Below are 26,324 nucleotides of genomic sequence, written 5' to 3' on the forward strand. Positions count from 1 at the left end.
TTCAAGGCCAGCCTGGTCTACAAAGCGAGTCCAGGATAGCCAAGGTTAGACAGAGAAACCCTGTCTGGGGGGTGGGGGGAGAGGGGAAGCCTTCACCAATAGGTTTAAACCTAACCTTACTGTCCATTGATCATTTACAGCCCGCCAGATACTGAATTCATCTTATCATCCCGTTCTAATCGTCACAATCCCAAGACACAGGTGCTAGTGAAATTACTATCACTTTACAGATAGGGGAAACTAAGGCTGCAAGAAAGAACTTGTTCAAAGCCACACAGCTAACAAGCTACTAAATAAGGATTCAAATCCATAAAGCCTTGGCTTTCAACACAAACATACCCATAGACAGAGTGCAGAGGGGTCCCTCCTGGACCACACTAACACCCGCGCCCCCACCTGCCCCCGACCCCCGCCTGCTCCCGGGGCTGTCTTGCCTTTTCAGCAGCAAAAATGGAACTTTCAAAATAGTTGGTGGGAAAATTCTCCTCTGCCTCCTAGCCGAGTGAGAAATATGAGCTGGTCACCAGAGGAGGCGGCCTATATGCTTTCTAATGATCCGGCCTCCCACAAACATGGTGGACTTGCGACGTCCTCCTCTTGGACAGCTGGCTGCAGAGATGCCAGACAGGAAGGCAGCCTCACGGAGCATCCTTGGAACACCTGAATTGACTGTTTCTCTTTGTGCTCTGCAGGCACTTCCCAGGCCAGACACTTAGGCTCATGCTCTTCTGGGCGGGCTAAATTTCAACACCTTTCTTTCCTTTCACATCTCCTCCCTCCCACCATGCCCTTATTCAAGGAAAGAAGTGGGCCCGAAGTTTGTTCCTTACCCCTCAATGACTTGGTATCCTCATCTGTAAAGTGGGTCAATTAAAAGGAGGCCGTTTGCAAGCGCTATTGTGGACGAAGGTTTAGAAGTGTGGGCCGAGGCTGAGCAGGATGTCTTTGGCATGGTGAGCATTAAATAAACGTTAGCAGTTCATAAAAATAGTAAGGATCCGGCTAGCCCCAGACGCTGGAGTCGTCAGCTGGCTCACTCCCAACTGCTCAGCTGGGAATTAAGTTAGGACATCAACATGCCAGGGTGCCAAAACAAAGCAGGACCAATATGGTCTTTAGAACTCGGGGCGGGGGGGGGGGGGGAGAGGGGGGGACAACTTTAAAACAAGGGGCCATCTCTTTGGGCCTGGACTGACTTTGTAAAAGGAAAACTGGGGAAGAGGAGGGGCGAAGTTTCACAGGGAGACCAAAGCGCCTTTTGCCAAAGTGAGAAGTCTGTCGCCCCGCTCTTCTCTATTGATTTCTTCGGCCTTCTGGGCAGTCTTGCCTCTCCCCCCGCCCCTCCCCCCGGCCCCCTTTTCAGCGGCAGGTCTGCTGCAGGCCACAGAAGCAAGCCGCAGCAGTCCCTTCCCCAGCTCCCTCCTGTGCTGCCGAGGTCAGCCTGGACCTCGGGCCGAAGCTCTCCCGCCCCTTCCCGTCCCTTCCTCATGAGGCCCAGCTGTGAGGGGGTCACCTCCGGCGACTTGGAGGCAAGCTGAACAGCGCATTCACCGGGCGTTCTGGCGTTCTTGCCGGTCTCCCAGGCAGAAGCCACCCTGGTTTAAAAAAAAAAACAAACAAACAAAACAAAACAAACAAACAAACAAAAAAACCAAAACGGGTCTAGGAGCCTAAACATGTGGATTTTCTTTTCAGTCCTTTCCATCAGCTCACGGACAATAAAAGGTGAGCGTTATTAAACTTTCAGATTCCTTCTGAAACACAAGTCCGAGTCATTCCTTGCTGCGGCCCCTCCCTTTTGATGCCCCTTAATCTTTCTTTAACATTTTTTACATGTGTTTATTGTGTGTGTGTGTGTGTGTGTGTGTGTGTGTGTGTGTGTGGCACACGTGGCTGTGCACGCCACAGCACATGGGTGGAAGTCACAGGACTACTATCGGGAGTCAGTTCTCGTGTCTACCAAGTGGGTTCCTGGGATGGAATCCAGGTCATCGGATTTGGTGTCAAGTGCTGACCCACCGCAATGGCTCCTAAATCCGTATTTTTAAGTAAGCGAAGGGGTCATGAGCTTTTCTCAGATGCTTTTCGGTTTGAGTTGGGCCATAGTAACTCATTGACTCAGTTATTTATTGGGCACTGGGCACCCCCTGTGTGCTTGGTGCAGCATTCCACTGCTGAATTTAAGTAAACCTTTGTGGCTACCAATAAAGAGAAGAACTGGTGGGTGAAGCAGGGGATTAAGTGCACGGACAGATTCCTCAACATATTAATAAGAATAAACTGAGATAGAAAGAGCGTCTCTGTTCCCATCCCTGGGGCTTCAGCAGTCAATATTCAAATAAAACTTGCTTTAACCAGCTTTCCACTTGGCTAGCCGGAATCAAGGCTAAATTCACAAGGTAGAAGCAAGTCAGGGGAGGGTCTAAGACTTTCACCTGTAAAGGAAACCTCAACGCTCCCTGCAGGCTTGGTTCAGCTCACTTCACCCACGGCCACTTTTCAACCTGCCATCATCTCCCCTTAGGGGACAGCACCAGGTCACGCCCCTACTCCTGCACAGGTGAAGCCATTCTCAAATCACAATGAGGGGCAGCCAAGCTGTAATGATCTGTGTTTATTTAGCAAATGGGTTGATTGCCCCTCATTTGTGGAGATTAAGAGTTAATTTCCCAACTGCAAAGAGAACCGATTTCTTGAAGGACATCCCCAGATAATTACAAGGTGGGGGTGGGGGGTGGGGGTGGGAAGCAAAACAAAACAAAACTCAAATGGCTCCCCACTTGCTCCAGCCCCACCCCTCACCCCTTCCCATCCTACCTTGGCCTTTGGGTGGCCTCCTCTGTCAGGTACTCAAAGGCCTTGGGTTCTCTGAGTTTTCTGAGCAAGGTTTTGGTAAACAAAGGCTTAGGGACGCTCAGCCCCCTTTAAACTGACATCTGGCAAGTTTGAGATCAAGGTAAGTTTCTCTCTCGCCTGCTCCCCTGGCTTTGAAAAAGCGAATGTTTTAAGGTCTGTGCCCTCTCCCTTTCAGAGTTTTTAATCAAGTGGAGTGAAACCACTTTGTCTACACCTTAATTGAAGAGCCTGGCTCTAGAGTTTAGAGTGCTATTTATAATAATAGGGAGGAGGCAGCGAAAGGAGGGCAGGGGTGGGGGTGGGGGTAGGGAGTGTGGAGATTAAGTGGAAATGTGAAAGGGAAGAAAAGCCATGCGCAAGGGGCCCTTAAGGGAAGGATGGGTTTCCTAACAAATTACACAGGTGGGGAGTCAGTCCACAGGCTGTAAGAGCCCCCCACCTCCATGCCATACATCCAAGAGAACCCCAACTGTGGGGAGTCCAGAAATTCCCAAACAGAGGTAGAGGCTGCCATAGCCATATCACAAAGGGCAGCTTCCTTTGTGGACAGGCTCAGAGGTGACCAGGCTGGCCCTTAGCCAAGGGTGTGGAGTTAATCGGAGGGTCCCAGGAGTCTTCACCGGCTCTGAAGTACTTCCATTAAATTCTCTAGAGAGAGAAGGAATTCAACACACCATCTCCCGACTGCAACCCACTGACTTAATATATTTTTCAAGAAAAGGAAACTAGCCCTTTCTTTCTGTTTTGTCATCAACTATTTAAAATCCTGGCTTCATATTAGACCCTCTTGGGGAGCTTTTAACAGATGTTTAAAACGAGGGAAGCAGGTTTTTAAAAATTCATCTTTACCACCACCCCTTTGAGAATCAATTTCCTTCCCCGCATACCACTTAATTTAGTTTGCGTATCCCAAGTCTGTGTTCGATTTAGAAGAAATCGCCTAGGTTTCGCCCATGATTTTCAGGATCCTGAGGTCTTTTGTCCCTATCTGTATCCTGTAAATCTGCCTTTTGTAAATCCTACCACCCTCCCACCCTACACACACTAACTTTCAAATGACTGATGAACTGCACAATTTGATTCAACAAAGCAAATATCCACCTTGGGGATGCCAGAGAAGAAAAAAAGAAAATATAATCCCTGCTGCAGTCACAAAGCAGGAAGGAAACGGGAGCATTATGGGCCAGGCACGCTGTGACCAAATAGGACTAGGTTGGCTGCAAAATACAAGACCTCAAACATTGAAAAGGAGTTCATCCTGATAGCATGGTGCCAGAGACCCGGGCTTCCGTCTCTCACTTCTTTCCCAAGTTCTAAACATTAGCAGACGAAGGAGAGGAGAGAAGGGAGGAAGGAAGGCAGGCAGGAAGGAGGATGTACCTGTTGTGTTAGTGTTGCACACACAGATTATTGCTGACACCCACGGCCGGGTTCAGCGGCTACCACAAGGAAAAGCAAGAAAGAACACCTAGTAGATCATATGTGCAGCCAGAGACTCGGAGGCCAGTCGGGTTGGAAGAAGAGCAACTGAAAGACAATAGCAGCCTCTACAACATGTTGAAGATGCTAGTGATGCCTTGACAAATGTATTTCTCCTCATAACCCAGGAGACAGTGGTCTCCCCAGCTTTTGCAGATAATTCACAGTCAATACATCGATTGCTGTCCTGCTATATTTTCCAGGTTTGTTTTGTTTGTTTGTTTGTTTGTTGCTTGCTTGCTTGTTTGTTTTTATACAGGGTCTCATGTATCCCAAGTTGGCCTTGAGCTTGCTGTGCAGCTGGGTATGACCTGGGAGTTTTGATCTTTCTGCCTCTATCTCCGGAGTCCTGGGGTTACAGGTGGGAGCTACCATGGCAGGGCTTACGCAGTGCTAGGGGACCTAAGCCGGGATGTCAAGCATGCTAGGCAAGCACTTACTAACCCTTTTTTTGGCCCCAGCCCTATTCTCAAGTTCTGCACCCAGGCTGGTCCAGCAACACAAAGGTCTCCGCAGGACCGAAACGGGCTAGTCAGCTGGAGAAGATGCTTCGAGGCCCCTGATGATGATGATGATGCGGTCAGCTTTCTGAGGCTGTGAGCCCACCCACAGGACAGTCAGAAGAAACCCACCCACGTGCTCAACATATTCCAGGCCCTAGCATGTGGTTGGTTGGGTTTTCTCTAGTTGCTTAGTAAAAGATAAGTGGTCAAGTGGTTTCATTAGGGCATGGTAGGATTTTGAGAGCAGAAAAAGAGCCAAGATGCATCTTCTTGCCTTGGGCCTTTGGTCTCCTGCTGCTGCTGCTGCTGCTGCTGCTGCTGCTGCTCTTCCTTCTCCTCCTCTTCTTCTTCTGCTTTAATTCTTTATTATTTTATTTTTATTTTATATGTTTGGGTGTTTTGTCTCCATGTATGTCTGGTATCTGGTGGAGGTGGGGGTCGAAAAAAGGCATTTGATTCCCAGATTCCTGTAGTTAGAGTTAATACACAGTTATAAGCAAGGGTATGGGCACTAGGACTTGAACCCAGGTCCTCTGGAGGGGGAAAAAAAAACTAGCTAATGCCCTTAACCATCCATATATCTCTGCAGCCCCTGGTCTCCTCTTCTTAAAACAGGTGGATCTAGTCCCTTCTTTACCTGCCTCTCAATCTTTTCTTTCTTCCCTATTTTTCCACTTTGCCTTCCTGGCTTTCCTCCTATTGCTCCCGCTGCTACTGTTTCATTGCTCTCTACCTGCCCCGTTGTCTGAGCAGCCGTCACCTCCTCCCAGTGTCTGCTGCTTCTTGATATTTGCCTTTCATGTTCCCAGGCCTCCCCCAAACAAAGGATCTAATTAGGTACCCAGCACACGCGCGCGCGCGCGCACACACACACACACACACACACACACACACACACACACACACACCTGTTGGACAGTGGTCTCATGACAGACAACCTCCTGGCTGGGTCACATATCTATTCATGACTCAGTCTACGAGGTCAGGGTTCATGTGGTCCACGGATGGCAATGTCAGTCCAAGGAAGTGAACTGTGGGAGTAGCAGCTGCTACGCTTCAGAATAGCAGCAGTGAACTTGAGCCTTGGAGATAAGATCCCAGAAGCGAGCTAGCATCACATCATACAGACAGTGTCCAACCCTCTCTGTCCCTACCTTCACCTCCCTCTTTCTATATCTCTCTGTCTCTCTCTGTGTGGCTCTGTCCATATCTCTCTGTCTCTGTGTCACTCTCTATCTCTCTGTCTCTGTCTGTATCTCTCTGTCTCTGTCTATGCCTCTGTTGTCTGTCTGTCTGTCTGACTCTCTCTCTCTCTCTCTCTCTCTCTCTCTCTCACACACACACACACACACACACACACACACACACACACACGCACTCTCTCTCTCTCTCACACACACACACACACACACACACACACACACACACACACACTACTCCCTTACAGATCTCATGTTTCCAGTCTTCATTTCAAAATGAAATCAGGCTGAGTGAGGACTCTGTGAGACTGAGGACATTCTGTGTGGTACCAGTGACACATGCACTGCTTTGGGATAGAAGTCCCCAAGTCTGACAAACTCAAAAGAATCACCTGGTGAGCTCTTAAAAAAGTAAAAATATAAAATAAAAATCCCAAACCCTATGCCAGAGATTCTGACCCAACACGTCTTCCATGGGCTAAGCTTCTTAAGCCCCTCCCCTCCCCTTTCTCTCCCCTCCCCTTCCCTTCTTCCATTCTCTCCCTCCATCCCCCTTTCTTCCTTATTCTTCAGATGATCTGATGGCCATCTAGGTGTGAGCGCCATCGTTCTCCCATCTTCAGTCTTCTGGAAGATTCTCTGGGGGGTTTCCACCACGGCTACTAGGGAGAAGCTATGTGACTCGGCAGAGGCAGGGCAGGAAGTCAGTAGTGAAAACCAGAAGCAAACCAGCCTGCACTGGCCACCTCTGCACTCTTCCCACACCTTAGCACCAGAGAGTGGCACTGAGACACAGGTGGCCTGTGCCCTGATAACCCAGACAGCCAGTGTCTCCTTCAGACTGTATTCAAAAACCGCTCTGCAGATTCGGTCCCTGGAGTACCTTCCTTACTCTCTGCACCCAGAGGGGTTTCCCAGAGTTGCTGATGGTTTTCCATGAAGCAACTTTCTCAACATTCTTTTTCCCTTTGTCCAAAGATGTGTGTTTGAAAAAAGTCCTCCAGAGTCAGGGTTTTGTACCTGACGGTAACAGATGTCAGTGGCACTGTAGCCAGTCAACACCAGTGCCATTCTTAGACTGCAAGGCCAGAAGCCCAAGAGCTGCTTCTCTCTGTGGCCTTGGCTACACAACACTCTGGCCAAAAAGCAAGCATTGCTGGCCAAGCACTCCTGAGCCTCCACACCTTGCTGCAATCTTTGTTGCCTTGTTTGTTTGTTTGTTTTTGTTTTGTTTTTCAAGACAAGGTTTCTCTGTGTAGCCTGCACTTACTTTGTAGACCAGGCTGGCCTCAAACTCACAGAGATCCACCTGCCTCTGCCTCCTGAGCGCTGGGGTTACAGGCATGCGCCACCTCTGGCTCCTTGTTGCCTCTTAAGTGAGGGTAGCCTCGAGACTTCTCTCTGATGGACACAATATGGCACACATCACAGGTTATCACTTCAGGCCAGACTGGGTCTTCCCTTTTGCGTGTCAGAGTCCGAGGCGTTCTTGCTCTCACTCCCACACTCACAGCTCTCTTTCCTTCTGAGCCTTTACCCTGAAGGAAGCTTTGAGTGTCCTCAGAGGAGGTATGAAGGACAAGAAATTGATGGCTTTGGCCACCAGCCAGTAAGAAGCGGAAGCCTGGCCAGATGCTAATCAAGGTTGAAAGTGGGGCACTTGGGAGGCAGAGGCAGGCAGAGCTCTGAATTGGAGGCCAGCCTGGTCTACTCAGTAAGTTTTAGGACAGCCAAAGACAGAGAAACCCTGTCTTTAAAAAAAAAAAAACTTAAAAAAAAAAAAGGAAGGAAGAAGAAAGCGTGTCCTTCAGTGAAGCCGTGACTAACCCTGCTTGCAACAAGCAGATAGAAAGTCCAGCCATGTTCATCCACGTTCCTCACTTTAAAACTGATATCAAATATTTCTTCTTTCTAAGCTGCTAAATTGAGGGACTTTTTGTTATACAACATAACTGACTCATAAAACTCTTGACCAATAAAGAAAATGTCGTTCCAACAGATTTCAGCAATGGAATCTGCAATGTAAACCATTTCTGCTCACGGACCAAACACGAGCACCGTTACGGCACAGACTTCCTCGTCTTCCATCTGGACATGGGCATCTCTAACTTCTGTAACATTTGAAAATATTTTAAAGATTAAAAAAAAAAATGTTTGGACGGAGAACAAGCCAACACCCTAAACTAAGATGAACACAAACTGACAGGAACCTGGCAATTAAGTAGCTCAAATTGTCAGTGCGATAATGTCAAGATTGCCTGGCAAAAGAGAGGCCAGAAGAAAAGTGTGTGTTCCAAGATGCCCTTTCTTGTCTTCCATGGCTAATGCTTATAGCCAGAGTTTCACTACAGTTACGGGGCTGTGGCACCACGTGGCTATTTCAAATCCACCCTGACATCAGAATATGTAATTCAGCCAGATAAACCTGGGACCCAGCCAAAATAAGTAGTACTTGAAAAAAAAAAATGAAGCTAGTGACTACCACCATTTTCTTTGGGGCCAATATGGCTATGACGTGAAGAAACAAAGGCCTTTGTTATTTTAAAGGGCAGGGACAATTGGAAGGTTTGCAGCAGACAGTTACAAAATTTTCCATCCCTTGCTTTCCAAAGAAGATACCAGTAAGAGGCTTTGGGAGCTGGGTGTGGAAGGTATTGCTTGGAAAGGAAACTAATCCCAGAGAGAATGCAAACCAGCACCGCCACACTTGCCAGAGAGCCCAAACAGACCTGGCCTCACACTGTGAACTCACCTCTTCTGGCTCCTTAACACCATAGCATTTCACAGCGAAAGGAACCTTTTTTCAGTTTTGGTTTTGTTTGTTTGCTTAATCATAGCATTTGACATCAGGCAAGCATAGAAAGTTATAGCAACTGTCTCACAGTTTCTCTCCCCCTCTTGCCCCCCCCCACAGAGAGAGACAGACAGACAGACAGACAGACAGACAGAGACAGAGAGTGTTTTGTTTGAATCAGAATCTCACTATGTAAACCAGGCTGGCCTTGAACTCATGGAGATCCAAGCACTGAGATTAAAGGTATGTGCCACCACACCTGGTACAAACAATACATTTTTATTTTCTTGAAGTAATTTTGGATTGAGATTTTTGTTTGTTCATTTGCTTGGGGTGGTGGTACTGGTGGTGGTGGTGGTGGTGGTGTGTGTGTGTGTGTGTGTGTGTGTGTGTGTGTGTGTGTTGGAATCTAGGGCCTCTCACACTCTAGGCAATTGCTCCATACTGAGCTACATTCCCCATGCCCAAACTGAGTGCTGCTGTTCTTGTTTTAAGTCATTTTTAAGAACAGTCACCCCACCCCAACTCCTAAAATATACCTTTCTTTCTCTACTTCTTTTGCACTTATCTGCCTAGGATAAGTGCTGAGACAGTGGCATTCCCATGTATGATGGATTTCCAGTGCCTTATGCATAGATTGCTTTAAAAATATTTCATTTCTTCCTATTGCCTAACATCAGAGCTAGCTGGGACTACAAGGATGAGCAGTTCATCAACTAACTGGTTTTTGTTGCATTTGAGGCAGTGTTCTGTCAGTTTTCATTTTATATGATGACAGTGCTTGTTATTTTTCCCTCAATAACCAGAGATAAGTTAGATCAGAGGCCTGATGAATAAGCATGAAAATTTGATTTAAAAAAGGAGGACACCCTGAACTCCATGGGTAGAAGAAGTCTAAGCCCTCATCACCCACACTTTCAATGACAAAGCAAAACAGCCAATGCCTTAAAACGTCTTCCAACAAATACCAACACAGCACACTGGCAGGCAATAGGATTAATATTTTAGAAAGCAGATGAGGTCTTAAAGAAAGAACATTGTTATAAAGGAAAATGTTGCCTATTAATAATCTTTATTGCTTTGGTGTAGATACTCTAAAGGGAGGGGGAGGAGCGGGACGGAAGGGGGGGGGACGGGTGTGAAGGGTAAACTGATGCTTAGAAGGAAAATGGTGATTCCTACTGCAGGCCGGATGGAGGGTGTCAACTGTCTGACACTCTGCTCCGATCCAAGGGGTTCAGCTCTTTAGACCCATTAACACGAGCACAAAAGACAAAGAACTCTAAAGTGGAAGAAAAGAGCACAGCAAACCTCTGAGATAAAGTAAATAAAAAGAAAATTAGAAGAAGCCCAAGTCTGCTAGAAAAGGGAACCCAATTAATTGTCTTAGATTTCAGAATCAGCTTTTTCCTAGACGGAGAAACCGTGTACTGGAGAGAGTTACTTCTGTCAGCATTCAACGGTCGACCAGATCAAAAATCTCTCAAGCCCCAGAACCCAATTGAGACAGGCAAAGGGACTCAGCCAGGAATAACGTTTATTTAAATAGTAAGACTGCAGAGACGGGAGCAGATTCAACGACTCAACTTGTCACTTCCTTGCACGGGAATTCATAATATTCATAATATTCCTTGCTGGCCCCAGTGAAAAGGGCAGAGGTCCCCTTTGTAACTTCCGACCCGTTCGGGGCAATCAGACAACTCGCACAAGCGCCTAGTGCCTGGAGCAGGGTTAAGATTTGACCGTGAACAAAAGAACGCTTGCCAATCAGAAAACTCTACCCCAGAAGGAAAATAACCCCTCTTTGTGTCTCCAAAGCCCTTTAATTAGCAAATGCCTTGGTTTCCAAGGCGCGTTAAAACTTTTCTATGTAGATTCCAAATGGAAAGATCAAATGGTTGCTTCTGCAACGAAGATGGGGTCCCCGAAGGCCACACACTGCCGAACGAAGAGAAAACAGGGCAACCGAAGGCTCTCAGAAAGTCGTACAGAGTTCCGAGGCCCTCGGTCTCAAATTACTTTCATAAGCATCACCCCCCTCCTAACACCCTCACCCCCACCCCGAGCTGCCTTAGAGCTCAAAAAGAAAGAAAGAAAGAAAGAAAGAAAGAAAGAAAGAAAGAAAGAAAGAAAGAAAGAAAGAAAGAAAGAAAGAAAGAAAAGAAAGAAAAAAACCCAGAGCCTCTCGGGCTCCCTAGGCTCTCAACAGTGTGCACGGGCGGGGTGGCTGGCTGACTGAGTGCCGCGCACCCCCAACTCTGGGCCCTCTCCTCCGAGGGTCTGCACTTCCTCCCGCCACAAGTCCGCCCCTCGGCCGACTCGGATTTCTCCTTCCAGGCGGGACCCCTTATTGTAGCTGGGGGAGGGAGAGGGGATTGTGGCTTCACGTGGTCGGTTGGAGTACTAGAAGAAAAAAGCGATCCTCAGTTGTCGTTCACCACCCCCCCCCCCCATACCGATGCTAACCAAAAGCCTCCCGCCCAAGCCAGCCAGCCAGGCCGGGCTAACGTGACTCCCGGTCACGTCTCTCCGCCCAAGCGCTGCGCTATTCTCAGCTCCTCGCCAAAGCCTTCGGTCAATGCCCCCCTTCTGCTCAGGAATGTGTATTTTAGGGTACCCGGAAGAGGAACCAATCTTTCAAGCAAGTTCCCTTTCTGATGCGTTTTTCTCCCCCGAGCAAATTCTGGGTAAAAGTTTTTCCTAACTTTTTTTCTCCCAGTCCCCCGCCCCTCCCCTCAGGAATCCGCCCAGAGCACCTCAGGCCCCGCCTTCCTCGTTCTTCTTGGCCGCCCCTTCCGACTTCCACCCAATCGAAAGGCGTCCACAGAGAAAACAAAGCGCGCTATTGGATTTCCAGAGGGCTCGGGGCCCGCCCCCGGAGTGGTTTGTGAATGGGGGGAGGGGAGGGGGCGGGGCGGCCCAGAGCCCTGCAAGCCCGACGCTTCTTCTAGCCACCAGCGCAGCTCCCAGGCGTTACTCGGCGCTCCTTCCCTGGCGGGCGGCGGAGGACGCGGGGACTCGCGGGCTGGGACTACGCGGGGCAGGAGAGGCGGGTGCAGGCAGGCCGCGGGTGCAGGGCCTCGGTGCTTCGGATTCCGCGCAACTAGCTTTCCAAAAAGAAGTCTCCCAGCTCTTAGCTCCTGAGCACCGATCCGACTCAAAGCAAGAAGGAGCCGTTTGCCTGAAACTTGGGGCTGACCTTCCCCGGGCTGAAGGAGGCTCCAGGATCTGAAGAGGCGGCAGCGGCGGCCCGAGGGGCCTGGAAGCGAGAAGGCGGAGGAGCACCATCGAGGCGGCGGCCCGAGCGACCAGGCAGGGACGCGGGGCGCTGGCCTGGCGGAGGCCCGACTAGGTGTGGGGGACGTGCGCATCGCCGTGCGCCCGGGGCTCGAGAGACTTGGGCAAACTTTGAAGGGTAACCGGAGACGCTTGTTGCCCGTCGCCGCAGAGAAAGCCGCACCGTTACGTCTCGCCGGGGAGGGTAAGGCGACACCCCCCCCCCTCCCCGATCCCCCAGCCCAGGCCCAGGAGTTTGATCCCCCGGCGGCCGCGTGAGTGCCACGCGGAGGCGGCGGAGGCGCCCCCTCGGCTGGCGGCCTCGCCCCCGCCGTGCAGGCACCCTAGCACCCTCGGCTCCGCACCGCCCACGGCCCGGCCTCGGCGCCGGGAGGACTCTCATGCGCCGGGCGCGGCGGCGCCTCCCTGCATCCAAGCCGCTCCCCAGCGCCTGGTCTTTTTCCTCCAGCTGAGAACGCCGCTGCACTCGCCGCCGGCGATGCGGGGCCCCGGCTCGGCGGCGTCGCACTCGCCCCTGGGCCTTTGCGCCCTGGTGCTGGCGCTTCTGGGCGCGCTGCCCACGGGCACCCGGGCTCAGCCGTACCACGGCGAGAAAGGCATCTCGGTACCGGACCACGGCTTCTGCCAACCCATCTCCATCCCGTTGTGCACGGATATCGCCTACAACCAGACCATCCTGCCCAACCTGCTGGGCCACACGAACCAAGAGGACGCGGGCCTCGAGGTGCACCAGTTCTACCCGCTGGTGAAGGTGCAGTGTTCTCCCGAGCTGCGCTTCTTCTTGTGCTCCATGTACGCACCCGTATGCACCGTGCTCGACCAAGCCATTCCTCCGTGCCGCTCCTTGTGCGAGCGCGCCCGCCAGGGCTGTGAGGCGCTCATGAACAAGTTCGGCTTCCAGTGGCCTGAGCGGCTGCGCTGTGAGAACTTCCCAGTGCACGGTGCCGGAGAGATTTGCGTGGGGCAGAACACGTCCGACGGCTCCGGGGGCGCGGGCGGCAGTCCCACCGCCTACCCTACCGCTCCCTACCTGCCAGACCCGCCTTTCACTGCGATGTCCCCCTCAGATGGCAGAGGCCGCTGGTCTTTCCCCTTCTCGTGCCCGCGCCAGCTCAAAGTGCCCCCCTACCTGGGCTACCGCTTCCTAGGTGAACGCGACTGCGGTGCCCCGTGTGAGCCAGGCCGTGCTAATGGCCTCATGTACTTTAAAGAAGAGGAGAGGCGTTTCGCCCGCCTCTGGGTGGGTGTGTGGTCGGTGCTGTGCTGCGCCTCGACGCTCTTCACGGTGCTCACCTACCTAGTGGACATGAGGCGCTTCAGCTACCCCGAACGCCCCATCATCTTCCTGTCGGGCTGCTACTTCATGGTGGCAGTGGCGCACGTGGCGGGCTTTCTGCTAGAGGACCGGGCAGTGTGCGTGGAGCGCTTCTCGGACGATGGCTACCGCACGGTGGCGCAGGGCACCAAGAAGGAGGGCTGCACCATCCTCTTCATGGTGCTTTACTTCTTCGGCATGGCCAGCTCCATCTGGTGGGTCATCCTGTCCCTCACGTGGTTCCTGGCAGCTGGCATGAAGTGGGGCCATGAGGCCATCGAGGCCAACTCGCAATACTTTCATCTGGCCGCGTGGGCTGTGCCGGCGGTCAAGACAATCACCATCTTGGCCATGGGCCAGGTGGACGGTGACCTACTCAGTGGAGTGTGCTACGTGGGCCTGTCTAGCGTGGATGCGCTGCGGGGCTTCGTGCTGGCGCCCTTGTTCGTCTACCTCTTCATCGGTACATCCTTCCTGCTGGCCGGCTTCGTGTCTCTCTTCCGCATCCGCACCATCATGAAGCACGACGGCACCAAGACCGAGAAGCTGGAGAAGCTCATGGTGCGCATCGGCGTCTTCAGCGTGCTCTACACGGTGCCGGCCACCATCGTCTTGGCCTGCTACTTTTACGAGCAGGCCTTCCGCGAGCATTGGGAGCGCACCTGGCTCCTGCAGACCTGCAAGAGCTATGCAGTGCCATGCCCCCCGGGCCACTTCCCGCCCATGAGCCCCGACTTCACAGTTTTTATGATCAAGTACCTGATGACCATGATCGTAGGCATCACTACCGGCTTCTGGATCTGGTCGGGCAAGACCCTGCAGTCATGGCGTCGCTTCTACCACAGACTCAGCCACAGCAGCAAGGGGGAGACTGCGGTATGAGCCCTGGTCCTTTACCCTACCTTTGCAACTTCTACCGGTTTGTAGGAGAGGCAGGGTAGGGAACGAACTGCTGAGTGGGGGTTTGTTTCTGTAAGCTACACCCCCCCCCAACTGAGCTTTAATCTGGAAGTGAGAAGTTGTTTGGAGGTGAGAAGAGATTTGGGGTGAGAGGTGGTTTTGAGAGGAGGCCTGAGTGAAAAGGCAGTGGATAAAAAAGACTTCTGGCTTAAGACTTGGAGGAGGATGCTAACTGTGAAAGATACGGGCCGGCTAGGGCCTAAGGGAAAGGTCGAGATCGGCAGAGACTGGTGAGTTCCTCCAGGCCCCAAAGCTGAGCCAGGGCTGTGAGTCCAGTCCCGTCCCGTCCCGTCCCCCCCCCCCGTCCCCTCCCCCTTCCCCCCCCCCCCCCCCCCGCTGTAAGGCAAGTGGCTGTCCTCACTCCAGTGAGGCCTGGGGGGAGGGGCCTGATACCGCTCTGTCTGCAGCCTGGGCTTTGTTGCAAAGATGGGGGACCTCCTGCGGTGTCCTTGTCATGCGGTGGTCAAACCATAATCTCTTTTCACTGGGGCCAAACTGGAGCCCAGATGGGTTAATTTCCAGGGTCAGACAGTACAGTCCTCCCTCCCCTCCCCCCTCCTGCCTGTTTTTCCTCCCTCCTCCTCCTTTCAAGTCTAGTTAAATAAGCATTTGGACGGCTGGGGAGGCCTGCCTGCTAGAACCCTAAGGCGCAGAAGGTACCGGTTTTTTGGTTTTGGGTTTTGGGTTTTTTGTTGTTGTTGTTGTTTGGTTTTTTGTTTTGTTTTTGAGAGGAGGCCTAGGAAAGAAGTAGTAGCTAGGTCTGCTCCTTTTTCATTTTCTAGGGAAGGCAGGAGGCAGAGAGAAAAAGAATGTTTTATTTGGTTTCATACCCCCGAAAAGAAGTGATGACTTGTTGCTTTTCAAAAACAGGAATGCATTTTCCCCCTTGTCTTTGTTGTAAGAGACAAAGGGGGGAACAAAAGTGTCTCCCTGAGGAAAGGCTTAACTGTGAAGACAGCAGCTTTTATAGGCAAAGCAGCAGAAAGCTGAGGTTTCCCCTTTGCTTGTTAATTTGGTTGAGATAAACATTCCTTTTTAAGGAAAAGTGAAGGGCTGCGTGCTGCTCTCCTACCCATTCAGCCAAAGGTTCTGACTTGGATAAAGGAAATGCAAGGAGTTTTGTTATTTGTTTTAAACAGACTTAATTGAGAACACGTGATCTAACAGGCTCTGTTAAACTGCTTAATGAAATCTCCGTTCTGCATACACACCCCAAACCCAATTCTCCGCTTCCCCTCACCCCCCACTTCTGCCAAATTTGGTTTTTTTTGTTTTGTTTTGTTTTTCAGATAGGGTTTCCCTGTGTCTCCCCGACTGTCCTAAAACTGGCTCTGTAGACCAGGCTGGCCTCTAATAGATCCGCCTGCTTCTGCCTCTCAAGTGCTTGGATTAAAGGCACGGCAGGGACCACCACGCCTGGCCCCCCTGTCCCATTTGTATCCCTCAAGATAAAAGAAGAGACATAGTGCTCACAGAGTCAAAATAAAAGAAAAAAATTAATGTAAAGGCTTAAAAACATGTGCCCACTTTTTCCTTTAGTTCCATAAATCCATGTATAAGACACACAGGTTGCATGAAGAGTTGATGTGCAGAGTGCTGGTGAAGGAAGAGGGGAATTTGAACCAGGTTTAAAGAAAGTCATTAAAGGAAGGTAAACTTCAAAGTGATTCTGGAGTTCTTTGAAATGTGCTGGAAGACTTAAATTTATTAATCTTAAATCGTATACTTTTTTTTTTCTCCTGCAATAGAACTCTGGTTCTTTGGCACGATGGTGTAAGGCAGAGAGCATCATGGGAGTTAACCTTTACTCCACCTTTGACACTGACTGTCCCCCAATCTTGCAATGCTGTTTCTCAGAGCAGTTTTTAAATGCCAATCAGGGGGCACTGTCAGGAGCACAAATTACTCTATATACGCCGCGTTCAGTTGAATGGTCCTGCTTCTACATTACAGTGCTCTTGTATTTCTAAACTTTCAAAGCGATCTCACTTGTCAGATTTTTTTTTTTAAACTGCCACTACACAGGTTTGGCATCCTTTGTGTTTTATCTCTCAAGTGCATGTGAAATTTGTAAAATAGAGACAGTGCAGTATGTATATTTTGTAAATCTCCCATTTTTGTAAGAAAATATATATTGTATTTATACATTTTTACTTTGGATTTTTGTTTTGTTTTGCCTTTAAAGATCTACAATGAAGCCCCACTTTATCACGTGTACAGATCACAAATAAATTTTTTTTAAAAAAAATACAAAAGTGAATGTTTGTTTACTCTTCCTGAGATAGTAAACCAAAAAAAAAAAAAAACCTTATTGTGGAAAGAAGGTTTAGCTGGTGTGACTGGGTGTGTGTCCCATAGAAGAGGCTGGTGGCTTAGAGGGGGTCATGAAGCCTTTGACTGCTTTTGCCTTTGCTCTTACTTTTGTTTTCTCTTTCCTACCTCCCTGCCTGCCTCATCTCCCTCTAAGCTAGCGATTCTCAGCAGTGTCAGACCCCTTTGGGGGTCTCCTATCAAATATCCTGCCTAGTAGATACTTATGATTCATAACAGTAGCGAAATTACGGTTACAAAGTAGCAAGGAAATAATTTTATGGTTGGGGAACCGCCTCAGCATTAGAAAGGGTGAGAACCACTGCACTGAGCCTTTTTAAGTGAGAGGTTCAGAATCCATGTCTCTCTGATCTGTAGTTTACTAACCTTAGAAGTCTAAGCCTATGTGTGAAAGGGTCTACAAGATATTTTTGGAATTTTTACTTTTTTATTGACCCTCCCCCTTGGGAAGTGTGTGTGTGTGTGTGTGTGTGTGTGTGTGTGTGTGTGTGTGTGTGTGTGTCCCTAATGCATCTCATCCAAATTGTTAATATTTAAGTGCTTTGTATTCGGGTGGCAGGGAGTGTTTGTAGAGCAGGGGTCACCATTTTAGAACCCGCAGCTGGAAGCTCCCCTGTACCCTCCAGGTGAACCAAATCCGAGGCTGAGCTGCTCTCGGAGGCCATGACTCAGCAGCTCTGTAGGAATCGACTCCAAGCCTGACCCTGAGGTGGCCTCAGGAGCCACTCAGCTCTTACTTGCTCTTGCAGAGGCTAACTTTGGAATCAGACGCAAGTGGGTCGCTCGCCCCTCAGGGAAATGGTCAAGGCACTCTCATACTCCCAGTCCTAAGCTTTGATAATGTTTTCATTTGTCTCTTGTTTAATTCGGGTGCCAATACCCTGGTTATGCCCAGAGCAGGCGGAGTGCTGATGTTTCTCCCACCCCACAACCGGTTGGAAGTTTCTATAGTTCCAAAGTGTAACAGAAACAGTTGTGTTTTTGTTCTAATTAACAGGCTCACACAGGGCGGGCGTGTTTTACAAACGGAAAGAATGACAACCAATGACAGACAGCTCTCTCCAGGAGGAGGGAGGCTAGCTAGACACTGCTGCAAAGCAGCGTTGTTTGGTTTTTTTGTTTTTGTTTTTTTAAATATGTCTCCTGGGTTCTGAACATCACTATGGGTGTGAGGTCATTCTAACCCGTAAAGAATTGCGCAGCTTAGAGAGAAAATTTAGTAAATTTGCATCTCTTAAGGCTTATCCAGTTTTCAGTCATTAAGTGACAAATTTTAGGTGACCCATGCCTCTCTTAACAGGGAATACTGCCTGTTAAAAATGTTTGCTTTCAGAGTAGCTGGAAAGAGCTTGTTGTTTTCCTCCTCCTTCTTCCTCCTCTTTTCTTTCTTTCCTTCTTTCTTTCTTCTTTATTGTAAACAACCAAGGAAGGCATTTAGACCTTTCTAAGGGAATCCTGTGGCTGCTCCTAAGAAAATACCCCTGCCCGTCTTTCAGGGCTCCCAATGATGGAAGAGGCTTGGTCTCTAATGAGGGAACAAAAACAGCATGTGAAGAAATTGGTACCTGCTCTTGTTAGAAACAAAAAACAAAAAACAAAACAAAACAAAAAAAAACCCTACCCCCCACTATCGTTCCTTCCACATGAGGATGCCCTGTGAGGTCAGCCCTTACCTACACATTTTTAACAAGCCCATGGGTTTCCTTCAGAAGTTGCATTTTAGCAGAAACGAAGTGAAGGAGAGCGTGTGCGAGAGAGCAGAAATCGAGTTTAAGAAAAACACTAGCAGGAGTTTGGTGTTAATCCCCAGATAAGGAACAAAAACACTGAAAATTTTTCTGCATTTTATAAAACAAAACATGCAAATGCAGCGTAACACCTAATCTTGGTAACTGGGTATGTGAGAACTCTTGGCAAGGAAAAACAGTGTCCTGCTCACATCTTGCTCTTAAGTTTTTTAATGTACTTAGCATAAAATAGTGATACGGGACATTCTCTTGGTAGGGCTATAGTAACATGACAGCTGTAGGTTTGAGCCCTGTAATTACACTCAGAAAAATCTCTTCTCACTCTCCCATCTTTAATTTCACTGAAAAGGCAGGTGGCTATTTATAGATGGTATATTTTTGTATATGTATATGTGAATGGTGAATAACAGTCTACAGGACTCCAGGAAATCCTAGAAGAGAGTGAAAACACTCCAGTGTACACTTAAATAAACAGTTCGTCCATGTTACACTGCCTAGCTTTTATGGCAGCTTGACACAGGCTAGAGTCATTTAGAAGGACGGAACCTCAGTTAAGGAAATGCCCCCACCAGATTAGCCTGTGGGCAAACCTGGAGGGGCGGTTTCTTGATTAATGATCGATGTTGGTGGGCCCATGGCTGGTGTGCCATCCCTGAGTGGGTGGTCCTGGACAGGAGAGCAAGCAGGCTGAGCAAGCCAGGAGGAGAAAGGCAGTAAATCGCACTCTTCCGTGCCTCTGCATCCGTTCCTGCCTCTAGATTCCTGCCTTGCTTTTCCTGCTCTAACTTGGCTGGATGATGAAGGACAATCTGTAAAATGGAATAACCTCTTTCCTCCTGAAGATGCTTTTGGTCCTGGTGTTTTATCACAACAATAGAAACTCTATGTATCTCCTGTTGCTTCTTTGTTTGTTTTTTGTTACCCCTCCTCAGCAAATTAAACTGATTTAAAAAAAAAACTCATTCCTAAGCTCTTCTTAATAAGTCATTAAAAAAAAAAAAGCATCTAAACCTGTATTCCTCACACTTCATAGGAAATTGGTTTTTTGTTGTTTTGTTGTTGTTGTTTCCAGACAGGGTTTCTCTGTGTAGCCTTGACTGTCCTGAACTCACTTTGTAGACCAGGCTGGCCTCGAACTCACAGCAATCCGACTGCCTCCGCCTCCCAAGTGTTGAGATTAAAGGTGTGCGCCACCACGCCCAGCCCAGGAAATTGAACCAAGTTAAAAGGGTTACCACCACAATGCCAGCTCTTTGATAAACATATTATATTTCTTCTTCTCTTTTGTTATCTTTTGTATGCATGTGGGGGGATATGTGGGTGTGTGAACTACGTATGTGAGTATGGGTGTGTCCACAGGTGTGTGTCCACAGGTGCACACGTGTGTGAAGTGGAGGCCAGAGGTTGATGTTGGCTGTCTTCCTCTTTTTCTCCACCTTATTTGTTGAGACAAGTCTCTCAGCAGACTAGGAGCTCATCAGTTTGGTTAGAACAGCTGGGCAGCAAGCCCCACCCATCCTCTTGTCTCTGTCCCCTAAGTCCTACTGTTACATTATCACACACATGCAAGCACTCAAACACACACATACTTTTACATGTGTTGGGAACGTGTGTGGAGATCCTAACCCAGATCCTTGTAGTTGTGGGGCAAGCAAACTATCTCCCTAGCCCCCTCTTTGGGGAGATAGATAGATAGATAATTGATAAGTAGGTAGATAGATGATAGATGTGTATATGTATGTACATATATATTCATTGTTGGAATTTTCTTACTATTATAGTAGTGGAGAGGAAGCAATTTTGACAATAGTAGTTTATTATATTTTTGAGGGGGGTTGGTTTTTTTTGGTTGTTGTTGGTTGGTTTGTTTGTTTTGTTTTTTGTTTCTTGTTTTTTCCAAGACAGGGTTTCTCTGTGTAGCCTTGGGTGTCCTGGACTTGCTTTGTACACCGAGCTGGTCTTGAACTCTCAGTAATTCGCCCACATCTGCCTCTCTGAGTGCTGAGATTTAAAGCATGCACTGCTGTGTCCAGCTATATGTTCTATTTCAAAACGCAGTGCACAGCAGCCAGGTCAAAGGTACCAGAGGGAGAACAGGTGACAGGGAGACAGACAGAGCTCTCCTGAAGTAAGTCTAGACCCAGTTCAGAGGGACCACGCCCTCCAAGGAAGAATGAGCAAACTAAAAGCTCCAATGCTGGACAGAACTGGCAAACATCAGGAGGGGACTCGAATGACATTTGACCTGTTATTCTAAAGGTTCAGTATTTGACTTAATGCTTACAAGTCTTTCAACCCTGATACGGAAAGCATTACCAACTGAGAGATGAGCTGAAAGAGTTGGTGAACAGCTATTCACTGTAGAGACCGTCTTTGAAATATATAAAGGTCGGGACTGAGCAAGTGTTTATTTGGATGACTGCCTTAATCTAGCTGTGTGATGGTTTTGCCGCCGAGTTCATTACAAAAAGTAATTTTTAAAAAATCAGTGAGGTATAGAGATTGAGGTACAAGGGGAGCGAGTGGTGTTCTCACACTGGCTATGGTATGCTGTCTGTGTTCTGCAGCCTAGCCTCCGGCAAGGTGCTATACAGGGCAGCCCAGCCGATCACAGAGAGAAGTCCAGCAAGGATTTGTTCCCAAGAATCCAGATTATGCCGCATGCTCGTGTGTACTTAAAATCGCTTTCTTCTCCTCTGTGGGCTTGCTCGCCTCATCTAAGAAGATGGCCTCTGAAGTGAAAACCTTCCTCCAGCCTCCCAGGGGTGGCAAACACAATCACCACTGTGCGGTACACCAAACGGGCACATCCGTTTGTGGCACACCCACAGTTTTCATAAACCTCCTGTAGGTCTGCCCTTCAACCAACCATGTGAGTATGTGCTCTGTGTCTACAGAAGCCGCTTTAGATATGGAGGGGGTGGGAGTGGGGGGCGGGGGGAGACACAGCATGGCTCTGAAGCAGACTGTTACATCTCACTCTGGATAACCCACAAGGGTAGGATGTGGCGGATATCAAACGACTGTAATCCCAGCACTGGAAAGGCTGAGGTAAGAGGACCATGCCTTTGAGACAGGCCTGGCTGCTATACAGTGAGATTCTCAGAAACAGAGAAACAAAAGTTTTATTGCACATCCTCTTGTCTCCTCTCCAAGCATGCACCCGTATCACAGCCAGGCTTAACCAGTTTCTTGGAATTTTCGCTACTTGGTATTTTACAACCAAATCTACACTCAAAGGTTTGAAATGATAGGGACAGACATTTTTGCTTCTGACCTAGGCAAGAATTAAATGTTTCTCTAGCTTCCTAAAGCCGCTTTCAAAAGCTGCCTAACTGACAAGATAAACTTGAAGCTATCATGAGGGGTTCGAGTGTGCTTAAACCGAGGGGCCACTTAGCTGTAAGGATGCTCTCCGGGGCTCTGTTCTGCCGATTTGGCTGGTGAGCTGCCTCCAATGGCCTTGTGAAGCTCTTCGTCCTGCTCAGATCTGGGTCGGGTTCAGCTAAGAGTTCAAGAAGTCTTCAGAGATAAGCCTGTCCGGAGCAAGAAAGGGAGTGTAAGAAGCAGAGACAGCCAGGCGGCGGTGGTGGCGGCGCACGCTTTTAATCCCAGCACTTGGGAGGCAGAGGTAGGCAGATCTCTGCATTTGAAGCCAGCCTGGTCTACAAATCAAATCCAGGACAGCCAAGGCTACACAGAGAGACCCTGTCTTGAAAAACAAAGAAAAAAAGTAAGGAAGGAAGGAGGGGGAAGAAGAAGAAGAAGAAGAAGAAGAAGAAGAAGAAGAAGAAGAAGAAGAAGAAGAACAAGAACAAGAACAAGAAGAAGAAGAACAAGAAGAAGAAGAACAAGAAGAAGAGGAGACAGCAGGGCATGGTTGCATATGCCTTTAGTCACAGCATTAGGAATGCTGAGGTAGGCTGTGAGTTCAAGGCCAGTTTGGTCTACATAGAGAAACCCTGCCTTGAAAAACCTTTTTTTTTTTTTTAAAGCAAAAACAAAGAGAGGAGGGGTGAGGAGATGCGTACTACATATCCTTGAATAAATAGGCCAGCTGTCCAAGTGATCCAGTGCTATCCACTCATGGGGGATTTAAGCCCCAAACTTCCAGCTTGACCAAGTAGGCCACTTGAAGCAAAAGGACAGGGAGTAGAAAACACGGTGGCAAGAGGGGAGGCATATGCCCCATAACCTAGCACCAACTGTACTTCTCACATTGGGGGACGGTGCCTATAGCTGGGAAGGGGTGTGCACATAGCATATAGTTCTCGGTTCCAGGTCTGGAAGGAAAGCAAGTGGCAGCTAGTCCCTGACTAGCTTTTTACAGCAGATGTAGAGAGAAACTTCAGCTAAAAACCACGATTTTTTTTCCCCCTGAAGGCCCAGAGGACATTTTCTAGGGAACCATTTCGGTGCTGGGGGCCAGGAGAGCCCTGTGTTCAGCATAGTGACTAGTAAGATTTGGCCAGCATCAGCCAGGACAGCATCCTACAAAGAACAGCACCCTGCTCGCTCAGGCAGGGAGTGAATGGAAAACAGTGTTCTGTATTTTCAAAGCATCTTCCTCTCCCTGTGGACTTAAAACGCTAACAAATCAATACGGGTATCCTGAATGCTTTCCAAAGACGGGGAAACCACAGCCGTGAGGCTAAAAGCAGTTTATTCAGTGCCCCAAGTAATGCCAAGCCAAGCCGCAGAGAAGGATCCACCCAGATCGCCCTAAAACTGAATCTGCTTCTCTTTCCTCTAGAGCGAAAGGACTTAAATTTGTGGCATGACCAAAGCAGAGAGAGCAAACTGGGGGGGGGGGGGGGGGAGGCCAGAGAGTGGTTGTGGCTTTGCACTGGCTTTGTGAAAGGGACCGTAATGGGATGGTATTGGCGGGTTGTCACGGGCAGTACAGGCCGGCTCCTTGTGTGTCCTTGATAATAATGATTATTATCTTTATCGAGGTTAACACTTCCTGAGCACCAACTGTATGCCCAGCCTCACACAGCCCTGCGTGCAATATGGTAGAATGGGCAAGACAACTTACCTAAAAACCCCAACCACAGTTTTTGGTACCTAATAAGTACTCTGTAAATATCAACATCTTTATGACAAATACACAGTGACATCACTTGCACATTGTAACAGCCCTAGGAGGGAGGTGTAATCATCCCCCACTGGCGTGGGGGGTTCGGGGGGGGGGGGGGAGGACCCAGCCCTGCAAGGTGAGCCTGAGAGTGGCCACCCGGGCTCTGGTTGCTGCCCCTAATCACCATGCCACAAATATTTACTGAGTTTTTAATGTCTTCCACTCTCTATTATTATTCCTCTTTAATTTAATCCAGAGCCATTCCAAAGGGAGGAAAATAATTTACATCTTGGCAGGGCAGAACTGGGGAGCGGATTTGCAGCGCTAGTTCCCAAAGAGTATTTGGTTTTTTTCTTAGAAAGAGGCAGAAGGCTCATAAATACTGTTTAAATGCTTCCCCCCCCCCCCCCCTTTTTGGCATTTTGAGAGAATCTGGCTGTGAGCTCAGTCTGGCCTAGAACATGTGGTCCGCCTGCCTCTGCCTCCTGAGTGCTAGGATGACACGCTTGAACCGTCACACCCAGGCGGGCTCATCCAGCTTGCCCAACATGAATTTTAACATCAAGGCTCCAGGACCTGGGAGTGAGAGTTCGCTTGGTGTATGGGGCTAGAAATGCACTCTAACACATAAGAGCTCCCAGGCACAGTCCCCAAAACCAAAGGAATGCATGAGTCCTGAAGGTCAGAAGTTCAAGGTCAAAGAGGGGCGCTGGAGAGAAGTCTCAGTGGTTAAGAGCACTTGGCTCCTCGTCCAGAAGTCCTGAGTTCAATTTCTCACAATGACATGATGGCTCCCAACCATGTGTAACAGAATCTGATTCCCTCTTTTGGAGTATATGAAAACTAATATGCATAAAATAAATAAATAAATCTTGTAAAACATAGGTTTAAAAAAAGGAATTTCAAGGTCATCCTCTGCTCCATAGGATACATAAGACCTTTCATCATCATCATCGTCACAACAACAACTGAGGAATGGCACTCCTAACTGTCCCGCAAGTCTGGTCAAAGAGCCCTGGAATGTCACACAGAGAGCCACACGCCACCTAACCAAACCCCTACAACCAGCATGAGAAGCCCCTCTTTCAAGTTCCCAGGGAGGGGAGTCTGAAAGACTCCCAAAACAATATAGGCTGTTGCCATTGTACTTAGTTGCTTCCAGAGATTAAAAGTAGGTCCCTGATGCTAAAGACACCATAGACTTAGGATTCAGGACCCAGAAAATCTGAGCTAGATCCGATCAGAAAGCTTCTTCTATGAGTATTGGAAGGTGCGTGCCAGTTGCCAAGGGTGGGAACCAACCAATCGTCCTATCTGGCTATGGACCACAACAGTGACCATCATGGCACAACGGCATTAAGGGGGTGCAGTAGTGGCACACACACCTTGGCAGTAGACAACAGCTCTCCAATTGGACTTAAGGAGCACTCAACAGGAGGGAAATCATGCCTGGTACTGGAAACTTAACTGACTACCCAGGGCTGAGGAGGTCATGTGTCTTAGAGAAGAACCTACTGCTCTTGCCTTACTAAACCAGCATCATTTTTAACTACATTCTAAATATGTACCCCTAATTATTTGGGGTTTTTGTTTGTTTGTTTGTTTGGGTTTTTGTTTTGTTTTGTTTTGTTTTTCGAGACAGGGTATTTCTGTATAGCCTTGGCAGTCCTGGACTCACTTTATAGAACAGGCTGGCCTCGAACTCACATCGATCTGCCTGCCTCTGCCTCCCCAGTGCTGGAATTAAAGGCGTGCGCCACCATGCCCGGCTACAAATGATATAATTATATCTTAATTAAGTATATATTTATGGGGCTGGAGACATGGCTCAGAGGTTAAGAGCACTGGCTGCTCTTCCAGAGGACCTGAGTTCAATTCCCAGCAAGCACATGGTGGCTCATAACCATCTATAATGAGATCAAGTGCTCTCTTCTGACGTGCAGGCACACATGCAGGCAAACATTGTACACATAATAAATAAATAAATCTTTTAAAAAGTACACATTTATATCCTAACCACATATATAGTTAAATATATAAATAAATTTATTTATTTTTATATAAAATATTTTACATTATACGTAAAATTTACAAATAATTATATAAATAAAACAAATATAAATATTTGTATATTTAATTAAATGTATTTAATTATGTATATGCAATTCCCTAGGAGGCCTCCTCTGCTGCTGTGGCTCCTTGCCTACCCATTCCAGCCCGGAAGGAGAGGGTGGGCTACAGTGAGACAAGGACTTGGTGGGAAAGTTCTGGCTTCTCGCTGACCAGGGCAGGCTGTCTCCCCTACTGTCTCCCCACTGGTGAGTCAGCGAGTGGAAACATGAAGAAAACAAGCCCAGCTCCATGGAAATCCCCTTCCTAGAGGCCAATGCCAGGAATTGTAAACATGCTTACACTGTCCTTGTCACAGATAATTTCAATGTTATCAGTGCAATTAAACTATTGACAGCTATCATTTAATAAGTGACTTGATTGATTTTTATTATTAATTTTTTGTTTGTTTGTTTTTGGTTTTGTGACAGGGTTTCTCTATGTAGCCCTGGCTGTCCTGGACTTGCTTTGTAGACCAGGCTGGTCTTGAACTCACAGAGATCCCCCTGCCTCTGTCTCCCAGGGATTTTTTTTTTTTCCGGACAAGGTCTTCCTATGAAGATGACCTGCCTTCACTTCTTGATGTTAGGATGCCGTAAAGATCTGAAATGTGGCCATTTTGTGCTAATCACTTGCATTGACTCATTTTGCCC

The 26,324-nt window shown here is 48.4% G+C and overlaps 1 protein-coding gene and 1 long non-coding RNA gene across 2 annotated transcripts; both read left to right on the forward strand.

Annotated features, from left to right (window-relative positions):
• The first annotated feature begins 12,459 nt into the window (after positions 1–12,459).
• Positions 12,460–19,401, forward strand: FZD7 (frizzled class receptor 7). The gene has a single exon (XM_084778916.1). The coding sequence runs from the start codon at positions 12,607–12,609 to the stop codon at positions 14,323–14,325; it is 1,719 nt and encodes a 572-aa protein (XP_084635042.1). The 5' UTR covers positions 12,460–12,606; the 3' UTR covers positions 14,326–19,401.
• Positions 19,402–21,061: 1,660 nt separating this feature from the next.
• On the forward strand, positions 21,062–26,043 carry LOC311596043. The gene is made up of 2 exons (XR_014778677.1): positions 21,062–21,354; positions 25,736–26,043. It is a non-coding gene; the product is annotated as an uncharacterized lncRNA (long non-coding RNA).
• Positions 26,044–26,324: the final 281 nt, after the last annotated feature.

Source organism: Acomys minous (genome assembly GCF_964271855.1).
Source record: "Acomys minous genome assembly, chromosome: 4".
Classification (NCBI taxonomy): domain Eukaryota; kingdom Metazoa; phylum Chordata; class Mammalia; order Rodentia; family Muridae; genus Acomys; species Acomys minous.

Bases quoted from the DNA above. Each gene is read 5' to 3' on its own strand.
- FZD7 (XM_084778916.1), top strand. From the start codon at position 12,607: ATGCGGGGCCCCGGCTCGGCGGCGTCGCACTCGCCCCTGGGCCTTTGC.